The following is an 11,143-nucleotide window of genomic DNA, read 5'->3' as shown; positions in this document are numbered from 1 at the left end:
GTTGCCAAGTTGCTTGCTCATCGTGAGATTGCTGGATCTTTGTAAATACTATTGCAAACCTCTATATGAAAAGTGCAGTGAGTTAACCTCTTTTATGAATTGGCACTATAAATAAAATTGAATTCAACTTATGAGGTATCAGTGTCCTATTGATGTGGGATTCCAGTTGATAGTGAACTTGTACTCATTTTTTTTCTTTTTTAAACTTGGTGAATATGATTGCGATATTGGGTTGAGCCGAATGCTTGATGGCGGTCCACTGTTGCGCCATGGTGAGAAGTCCTTTTTAAAAGGCTGCTTTTTTCAGGATGTCTTTTTACCATCCTTCTCTTTGTACCCTCCTTCATTTTCTTGTTCTTTTTAATGATTTCCAGCCATTCATCATCAAGAGAAAGGCTGGCTCCAGGAGGCTTTGACTAAACCAGTGTCCACTCACTTGCACGGTCCTCACTTTTACTTTCCCATTACTCAGTCCAATTCACTTTCCCTTCCTTTTACCTCCTCATTTTCTCTTATTCTGCCACTCTCTCGTATCTCTGTCTTTCATTCCAGTTCTCACTGGCCAATAAATCATTTGTCTTGGAGAGAGCAGCCAGCGGTATTGTGTAACTTCTCTTCCCCCAAAACCCTTCCTTGTCTATAAAGCCAAACACGGCCTGGTGGACTACTCGCTCAGTTTGTTCTAAACACTACACCACGACACTGACAAAAGGTTTCATTTAAAGCATCAGGGTGAAGGGTTAGCCAGCTCTGAGACAGGCACTAATAAAACAGCGGGGTAGGTGTCTACATGTGTTAGTGGGGGTGTGAGACTCACACCACTGTAGTAACTCACTGTAGTAAGATTTGCATTGGCGGAGTTGATTAGTTACATCACTGCAGTAAGATGTCTCAGTTGGATGAGGTCCAGTTGTAAACTGGCCTGAGACTGGGTGTCTAATTGGCTGCTTCCTTGTGATGCTCTGCAGTAGCCAGCTGCAGTTGAATGTCTTTCAGAGTTGCAACAGGTGTAGGTGTATTGGATGACCTTTAACTTTTCACCTCAGCTTGGCGACCTGCCAATCCAACCACCTGTTAAGGTCAGGACTTTGCGGCCAAGATATTTTTAGAAAGAAAGTGCAGCCCTGGAATTTGGTCTGGCGATGTTTCACGTTAATATAATGGCAAGAATTAGCATTTTTTGGTAGAAATGTTAGGTGTCTTGCATGTAAAATCCACATAGCCTGCAACTTAAGTATGTTGACTTGTTACTAGGCTAATTGTTGTTAGGTGAGTCACTCAGTCTTTAATAACCCACTCTTCTTCAGCTTCTTCAGGACCTGGCCCAGAATTCCCTTTTCAGCAGCCATGGACTAGCCTTCCTCCAGCCTCCACACCTAATCAGCTTAGTGCTGTCTTCTGTGTGCTTTTTCTTGGCTTTTAAGAAAAAGCAACAGAAAATGCACCCTCTACTTAAACAAACTGCAGTCCTTTGAAATATTAACTACTGCATGGAAAAGTAAAACAAAACACTGCAATAAAATATTTTTATATTACTTTTATTTTCTGTCTTCATCAACTTTAAACTGTTCTTGCACACAACAACATATTGTGTTCAGCTAATACTTACTCAGCTTTTCAAAGATGTATATCTGAAACATACAAAAATATTAACTTACCTGAACCAGAGACATCAGAATTGTTTATTTTATTAAATAATTAAATGTTTTTGTAGACATATTTATCCTCTGTAAAGGAAGGAATCGTAAAAAGTATTTTTTGGGGTGTTGGTACAGAAACTTCAGTATTCTGTTGGTACTAGTTTTAAATTTTGAAAGTTAACCAGTCTTAGAACGCATAAAGAAATCTGGAAATGAATTTTGCCCCAGAGGTTTTGATGATTAGCCTCTAAAGTCATCTGCTGTTCGCACTTTTTTGGGTAGGTTATCTGGTCAACCAGCAGACCTGGTCCTGTAGGAAGCTGCTCTTCAGCCCTGTGGAAAAACAGCTAGCTCCAGAACCAAAGTATGAGCTGAATTCCCAAAGGAATATGTCCCTGTCCCTCCCCCATTTTCCCTTCCTTTCTGCCTGATGGGCTAATTTGTGTTGACTTAGCAAGTCTTTGGCAGATTTGTAGTCATTATCAAAGAGGTAGTTTAGTCCTGACCTCAGGTCTTATGCAATTTCTTCAAAGTGTAGACTGAGTTGCAGAAACTAGCATTGTGTAAATGAGTGAACAATATTTAAATGCCTCTTGTCTTTTGATAAGAATAGTTTTCACTGGGACTTTACAATAGCCACAGCATATAATGGGTGCCTATTCACCTTGGCCTACTTTTCAAAGTGCTGTGTCAGAGCACCGTATGGGATGCTGCAGTAATCCAGGCACTGCTTTTTTGGGGCACATTGTGATCTTGGAGCAACTGTTTTTTTGCAATGGAGACAAAAGCTGATTCAAGAGCTGCAACTTTAGGATTTACTGCTCTAGAAGTCAGTGAGTGAGTGGCAGTGTACTGGAGATAACATCAGAACATCCTTCTGGGATGTGTAACAAGGCTAAAATGTTTCACATCACCTAATTTAGAGATAGAAAATAGCAACAAATACACTCACTGTGCAAAAATTAGTTAGGGCTAGGAGCTATTGAGGTAACAAAAAATGTAATCTTGACTTATTTTGAGCTTTCAACTCAAGACGGTCTATTTTATTTGGCTGCAGAGAGGAAAGTAGCAGCTCTGACAAATGTTAAAGGGATGTGGATAGCAGAGAAAGGAAAAAGTTACCAGTTTGGGAAACCACACACACAATAATTCTGCTTTGACAGTCTGAGTGTGAACAGCCTACGCAACATGACACAACTCGATCGTAGCACCTGTTTCTCCAGCCGGCCCATCTACTCCGTCACCACCCAGACACAGACTGATTCCCACACTCAGTGTCTGTCTTGCAATTATTCATTTATTATTGTTCTATTAATTACATAAACGCTATTGAGGAAGCTTCCATTACAGTTGTATACCATAGATAAGTTGTTTGATTTGGTACCCACACACACATGGGTTTTTTTTTAAATTCTACCTTTGAGTGGGAAAGATGTGGTTCATGTAGCTCCAGTACAGTTGCCTCTGGTTGACCGACAGCACAATCCTAGCCTCCATTTGAAAAGAATCCTGCCGCACTAGCACAGAAAATGGTCTTCATCCTCCAACTCTCCCTCATCATCCTCCTCCTCTGCCTTTGTCGACTGCTGGCCTCGTAAAACAGCATTCAACCACCCACATCCACTCACCATTCTCCATAAGAAGAGCAGCACTGCTACCACCCACAGTCCTCTCTGAAATACCTGGTACAAATATGTTTGAAATGTGCGGTGATTTAATTTTCTGTTGTTGGTGCCTTCACTGTAGTGCTGTTTCTGTGTAACCAGGCTTAGAGCAGATGCCTATACTGTAGCGTTCATCTGAATGTCTTGAATGCATACCAGTGGAGTGAGGCATATCTGAGAATGCCTGGAGTACAGATATCCACCATATGGCTTTTTATAGAGCTATATGTTTAAAGTACAGGCAGGGGTTAGGGTTGGTATTATAGCTGAGGATAAGGTAAATATCGTGTGGTTGTACTGTCTTAACATTGTCTCTGTATTGTGATAAAATTATAGGACAGTGAGGACTCTGGGACAGTGATCATTGTAATCTTGTCAATGACCAATCTGTCAGCTCTACTTCTTGGCCTGATTGCTATGTATACCTGTGTTTGTATGATTATTGTGGACTTAGGAAAGAAGAGACAGCAGTTTGATATTCCTCCATAGCAAGAAGGTGACTCCATCCGTCTGGCACCTGAGGACATTTCCCCGCAGCTGGTTGTTGGCATGCGTACTTGTATCAAAAATGTGTTTACCTCTGTTGTACTAAGTTGCTAAGGAAAGATTTATAGCATAATAGCTGTTATCGGTAATGAGCAGAGGATGTTGGACCCTGAAGAGACCTGATTCTAGGCCATGTTCGTGAGTCAGGATGAAGCAGTGCCAGTTCATCAGCTTTCTTTTTGGCTTCCATGTCTTTAATGATCAAAGTCAAATGGCTTTGGATGCAGAGTTTAAAACTTGGAAAGAGTGCTTGAGGATCCTGCTGTTACATGTCTAAAGAAACGTAATGCATCTTAACGAGAGAAGTTGTAGCTTTTGAATTTGTCACCACCAAAGTTGGCAGACAAACTGGCACCTAATACAAAAGAACAGATGTTTCCAATCAAAGTACAGGTGTTCACAACTAACTTGGTCATTGAGCAATATTTAAGATGTATTCATCATGACAGAAAATTAATGGGAAATTAGCAGTGACTGCAATAAAAAAAAAAAAAAGATGTTACAATATGTGACTCACTCACATAGTTGAATGCAGTTTCATTCCTTCATGTTCCTCTTCACGGAGTCAACTGCACTCTCGATTTCCATGACCAGAAATGAATCTGTCAAACCCAAAAATGTTGATGGCAGGGGGAGAGAATTTGCTTCACAATCGTCAGCCAGCTGCCAATAGAAGCAAATGTCTCTCTCGCTTTGTCATAAGGGAGAATGTGATGTTTTGCTTAGAGGCAGAATGGCCAAGAGTGAAGGAAGCCAAGGGTGCAAAGGCACACATGCATGCATGGAGCTTACTAATTACCATTTTCTAAACAGAGAGTTGGTTCCTAATGAACACTGTTGTAATTGTACCTAACATCTGTACAGATAAAATACAAATTGATACGTTATGATAAGGATTGCATTTTAATTCAATGTTGAGAAGAGCCTTTTGATGAGAAAGCATTCTGAGCATGATGTTATTGATAAGGTTCTTCCTTCAGCTGGTAAACAGTCTCTGTGATTTTTAAATGTGTACTATAGATGTGAAGCACTTTATGGAGCTGTTTTGTAGTGTTAAAGCTGGTTATTTTCTTAGATTTGATTAATTATTATCTTTAAGATTTACAATTGTACAGCATTGACACCTGTTGGCCAAAACCAAATAATTGAAGATTGGTTAATAAATAAGTTTTATAATGAATCAATTAAATGCTCATATGTACTTGATGCATTGATTGACAATATTTTGATTTCTTGTTTGCCACTGAAGCGCAATGTTCCGGTAAAGACCTATATCACAGCTACAATGTCACATATGGCTGCTGCTTTCATAATCTTTTCACAGATATATCCCAGTAAATATACAAAGTGCCCTACTGCCCCTCCAGTCATCACAGGCCGAGCTAGAGAAACTAAATCCTTTTCTGATTTGTCCTTGTCTCCACATGACTCTTCTCAATGATACCCATCGAGACAGTATTCATGTTATTTTCTGAACAACTTCAGAGACGAGAATAAGTTTATGCTGGCTTCATAATTTCCATGCTCTGATCACAAAAGGACACTTGTTTGGGCTTCTTGTTTCTCAGTCATTTCCTTGTTGAGGGTTAAAGGGAGGAGTGGCTCTGTGGACTGTGGCGGCTGACAATCCCACATTGTGTGAACTAGTGCTGCTTCACAAAGGGCCCATTGTGGTGAGCAGTGGCCCGGGGAGAGGGGACTGGTTCTAGGCTAGGTGACAGCGAGGTGTGGGTTCAGGGGGCCTGGGTCTGGGGGCTAGAGCCGCGATGACTGGCCCACAGTAGGGGCGTGTATTGGTGCTCAGTTGACACAGTGGTGGGACAGGGAGGGTGCACACGTGTGAGAGGAGTCCCGTGCTGCTTGCCACACGGCTCCAGTGCGTAACGTGTATATATAGTACTCCCGCACAACCACCACCTACTTCATATACAGTAAGCTCTCAAATCTCTCTGAGGTGAACAGCTTTATGAAAATTCAGTTTTTAATCATAGCTGTTGTCAGTCTCTGATTTATTCTCCGTGTCCTAGAGAATCCGATGCTGTGATTATAAATCTGGGGGCTTAAGCTGCTTGTACAACTGTTCCCAGAATTTGAAATATTTTGCTGTTTATCCTCCTCTGACTCCAGCTCAAGGACAAGCCCACATGTGTGGTGTACTCTGGATTGGTAGGCCATCTGTCTGAGTAAACAAATCTAGAGTCGTAGTCCACAAACCCCCTTTTTTTTCCTGCTGCACTGCAGTTCTCCTTGACCACCAGCCTGAGACTTAATCTTCCTTTTCTCACTCTCCACTGTTCCCAAACCCTCATTGTCTCTTCATGTATAAGAGTGACGGGGCTCTCAGGTCAAGCTGACGGCAGTCTCTCTGTCCAGTCTGAAGCAGTCGTAGGCCCTCGCCCAGCTGTCCCAAGGTCTGTTTGTCCGTCTGCCTGTCAGGCCCGGCTGTTGCCCTGGCCTCTCACCTTTTGTCAAGAGCCCTTTGGTGATAGATGATGACTTGATGGCATAAGAAGTTAAACCAAACATAATGGCCAACTGGGTCACTGCCTCTTTGTCACTCTTGTTTTACCATTTTACAGGAGAAATTGCAAATATTATACTACCTCAGATTGTTGTCTTCCTCTTATCCTAGTTCATCCAGCCTACTGTCCTCCTTGTTACAATTTGCTGTGCCCAATTTTGACTCCACTATCTGTTACAATATAGACGGTGGTAAAGAGTTGAGAATTAACATTTAAGAGTGACGAAGTAAACAGGGCCTCTCATCTGACCTAAGTGTTGGATTATCACAAACTGTTAACCATTGACTTTTCTGTCCGCAAAAGAGGCCATCCACATAGTTCAATTGCTGTGTTGCTGACAGGCTATGGTTATGCTGCACAAATTGGATACTTGAGTTAGATTTATTTGGTCGCCAACTAATGCGAACATGATAGCTTTTAATTTTCTTTCCAGCTCTATCTCCTAATATATTCTGATCTGCTGAGGGCTATAATTTATCATCTGTGGCTACCTGGTACTTAAAGCTGGGAACTACTGTGGTATTTTGGTGTCTATAATTCTGCCTGTATGTTTTGTGCAGAGAAAGTAGCGCCCAAAAGCTGTTCAAACAGCTTACCCGTGCGCAGTGTGCTTGGTTATGCAGTGCTCATTTATTTCTTTGAACAAATATAAATCCCTCAGTCAACATAAGATTATCAAGGTTTCTCCAAAAGCTTGCAGAAGTCATTTGGAGGTCAGACTAAGCAAAAGTCAGTTTTCTGAACTAGTAACATTCGTGGTAATGTGTGTGCAAATATGTGCCTTCTTTATGTGCCATCTTTCTAATATGTGTCTGCACAAGTGTTTTACTGACAAATGCACTAAGAAAAGCATCATTTTACAAAAAACTCTTGGAGCGATGCAGTGCAATGGATTATGAATAGATAATCATATCTGTTCCACGTTGTGCTAGTATGTCTCTATTCATTGTAAATGAGCCGTGCCTACATACAAAAGCACTTTGTGCTTACATAAACCTGTGTGTGAAACTGTAAGTCATTGTAAACAATGTAGGATTATCGTGGACGTCCTGTGGTCACGTTATTTATGGTTGACAGATGGCTTCCATGTCGGTGTGCATAGTTGGGTTTACACCTCACAGGTAGGCATCAGACAGATTAAACTCAACCTCTCTGCGAACCCATGAACTTGCACTGTTTATAAATGGAACAGACTGTCCTTTTTCTCTTTCTAGTGGTACGATATGCAACATGGCTGAACAATCCACATTGTGATGTATACAAAATAACGTGGGATACAAAATAATCCCACATCTTTAACAACTTAAAGTGCATCATTATTACTGTATAGATTATGGACTTTAGCCTTGATTGAGTGGTGACTATTAACCAAACACAGTAATGTCACGCTGGGTCCATCAGAGCTGTGAACAACTACCTAATTTCCCTGTATTAAATCACCCTAATTATTGCTGCAGCCACACTTTGTTCTATAAATTGAGCTAGTAAAATAAAAAGCAGCATATATGAATCTCTAAAACGCTGCAGTACATATCACAAGAAACAAAATTATCAAAGTGAGCCCTAACAAGAACATTTGCCTGTGCACAGACTTGTTATATCAGTGCGTGTGGTGTGCCAAGCTTGGCATGAAAATGAATGCCGGGGTGGATTGTGTGAGAAGATGGACCATGTGGATGGATGGAGGGACGTCTATTCACTTCCACATTTAACACTTTATCTATGTGTCTCTTTTGTGTCCTACAGCCCAGCACTCTACCCCAGGGTACAATCAACATGAACCAGTGCTCCGACGTCATCGATGGAGAGTCCAAGACAGGCCAGAAGAACTCACTGTGCATCCTGACCCCTGAGAAAGAGCACTTCATACGGGCGGAGTGTAAAGAAATTATCAACGGGTGAGAACATAATAACCAGGAATGTTAGAGTAGGATGTACAAATAGACTCTCTGCTACTGTGTCTTTATATATGTGATATAAGATAACTGTGGCTTCAGGTGTGCAGTACGGCTTGTATTGCTCTCTCTCTTTTGGTTTGAGTGGACATGGATGACAGAGACTTGGACAAGGGAGAATATTTGTGTTCAGCCACCCCTGCTGCCAAAACTGCTCTGCCCCCTGCTGTTTCCTTTGGGCTGGGACTTGTAATCCACACTGCAGTGACAGTGCACATTCTTGAACTGTTTCCTCTCCCTGGCTCTCGAGCCCCTCTCCCTGTGTTCATAGACCCCATATGCCTGGACACAGATCACAATCTACAAGCTTTAAGCCTCATAATTCAGTTGTCTCTTGTGCCTGTCCTCTACTGCTGCACATTCAAAAGTGTGTTTCTGCACTCTCCTTCCCTGGCTGTAGCGTACATATTATGGCTATTCTTAGGGAAGTGTGACTCACAACACCCACTCTCTGTTATGCTACCTGCTCTGTCACTGTACCCCTCCCACTCTCTTATCATCTGGCTTCCATGGGTTGGTTGTGGGCCATCACACAATCATATTAGCCCTTGCAAAGCTGCCAATAACTAACAGTGGTAAAATTTTAAAAAATTTAAATGTATTATTTTATATGTTTTTCCTGGTTATGTTAAGCTTCCCACAAATATCTTTGGACTCATTATATTACATTATGAAAACATTGCTGCGTGGGCACTTGTTCATATATAACTGGGTCACAGTAGGACACTTTATAGTGTAACACCCCACACCAAAGGCTTTCATTAGGAAAATATTTGATAATGCATGAGTGCTACTGCAATATCCAGATTATATTAGTTTGTTCTTGAGATCAAAAGTCCATATGAGTTTTAGTTATATTTTGTCAATGTCATTCTAATTTTTAGCTACATTTTTAGTAGACTAATGCGGCATTCAGACCAACTGCGAATTTTGTCCTTGTGACACTTTCCACGTGTGAGTACATTCGCTGCAAGTGTTTACACACAACGCGAGGCAATTTTAACACGATAGCGTGAATAAACACAACTCGCCATTACTACAACTGTATGAACCCAAAGTAAACATTTTGCTGTGATTAAATAGCAGTAAACAGATTAAACTGATGCTGAAATAACTACATGATGCAACATATGAATTCATGCTTTGTTAGGTTTGTCAGCAGGACAGCAGGACAACAACTTCTAAAATGTTTTCTGAATGGAGTTTGTATCGATCAGGGCTATGCTATGCTAACTTGGTCACAATAAAGTACAATGATAGCTGGAATAAAGTTACAGACACATGTTTTCTGAACTCACCAGGTAGTTCAACCTCCTCACTTTCTTTTCTCCAAGTAATGTCCAGTTTTGTCCGGTTTTTATATAAATATGAAGTCGTAGTCCGACAGAGCTAATGATGCTAACAACAAAACTGGAACTGATGGATGTGCATGGAACCTAGCTGCTGAGAAGTTAAATCAACATTGTAATTCCAAAAACTAAAGTAAAAAGCTAATTTAATAAAAGCAGTTAACTCCGAGCTCCTCCCGCGAGTAAATGGTGTAGTTGTCAGAGCAGAATCCGACCGACTACGGGTGTTTATTTGTCGAAAGGTTGCAGCGCTGCTCCCTGCTCCTCTCCCCCAAGTTTAGCAGCTCTCAGCCGGCCAGCAGACTTTCAATCGCCCGCTCTGCCCGGCCCTCTCCACATATCGCTCTGAAGCCGTCGGTGACGTACAGACAATCTCAACACTGATAGGCTATTGCGACTCAGCGTCATGCGACTTTCTTCATTCTTTCGTGTTGCCCTCGCGTCGCTGGCCCTGCCCCATTCGTGTCGCTTCGCACCACCTGGCAGGAAATCGCGTCTCTACGCGTCTTTGTATTGATTTTGCGTGTCAACTCACTGCCCCAAACGCTCGCTTCGCTTTTGGTCTGAAAGCACCATAAAACTCTGGAGACTAGTTTTAGTCAATAAAAAAACATTTTATTATTATTTTAGTCATCAATAGATACATTGCAAAACCTTGTTTATGACTTTGATAGAGGATATACTGTACATACAGTATATTTCTTTGTGTGGAAGTAGAATGATGGTGCTTCAGAGGAGTATAATGGCACAGCGGCATCGTTTTGTTTTTTTTAAGAAGTGTGAGAGTATTATTTGTGCTGTGTAGTTATTAATGTATTTTTGCTTTTCATGCACAATGATTAACATTATCCACTCCCGCTATTTAGATAATGGTTTCCTCATAAATTGCCTTTTTAGTAAAACATAATATTGTTAATCATCACAAAGAGCAAAAATCAAACATAAATTATCAATGAAAATCAAATAGAACCATTCTGTACCAAGCTTCAAGATGCTTTGTGTTGCCACTTAGGGGATTAGACAGTGACTAAATATTCTCTTTCACTGCATTAGTTCACTGTTTACAGAGTAAAGGGTGTTTTCTGTTTATGAACATGCTTGTCCTGGCAAGTATAATGGTTTATATTTCACTGTAGCGAAACTTTATCCCAGTCATATATTGATCTGCCATGGGTGCTAGGTTTGTCTAGTCTGCGTTTAGTGTCAAATAAACACATTTGACTGTTTCACTATTCGTAGGTGGCAGGAGGCTCTGACTGTATACCCCAGGACCAACAAGCAGAACCAGAAGAAAAAACGCAAGGTCGATCCACCCACTCACCAGGTAATGCACCTATTCACATACTCTATAGTGAAGTGTTTTTACCTTTCTCACACTGAACAAGGCTAAGAGTAGTAAGCAACCAAATTCCAATGGTCATGTTTTTGTGATATTTTTGCGATTTATTTATCGATTTCTTTTTTGTA

The 11,143-nt window shown here is 41.0% G+C and overlaps 1 protein-coding gene across 6 annotated transcripts in view; it reads left to right on the top strand.

Annotated features, from left to right (window-relative positions):
- The window catches only part of si:ch73-103b11.2 (protein outspread), a 51,874-nt gene that overhangs the window by 15,418 nt on the left and 25,313 nt on the right, over nucleotides 1-11,143 (top strand). For all 6 annotated transcript variants that reach the window (XM_046068238.1, XM_046068237.1, XM_046068239.1 and 3 more), the window contains 2 exons: nucleotides 8,119-8,270; nucleotides 10,916-11,000. In XM_046068238.1, coding sequence (XP_045924194.1) covers nucleotides 8,119-8,270; nucleotides 10,916-11,000 — 237 coding nt within the window. The remainder of the gene's footprint in view (nucleotides 1-8,118; nucleotides 8,271-10,915; nucleotides 11,001-11,143) is intronic.

This window comes from Micropterus dolomieu, linkage group LG14 (assembly GCF_021292245.1).
Source record: "Micropterus dolomieu isolate WLL.071019.BEF.003 ecotype Adirondacks linkage group LG14, ASM2129224v1, whole genome shotgun sequence".
Lineage (NCBI taxonomy): Eukaryota > Metazoa > Chordata > Actinopteri > Centrarchiformes > Centrarchidae > Micropterus > Micropterus dolomieu.
Note: the sequence above shows the minus strand (reverse complement) of the source record. Positions and strands in the feature narration are given on the sequence as shown.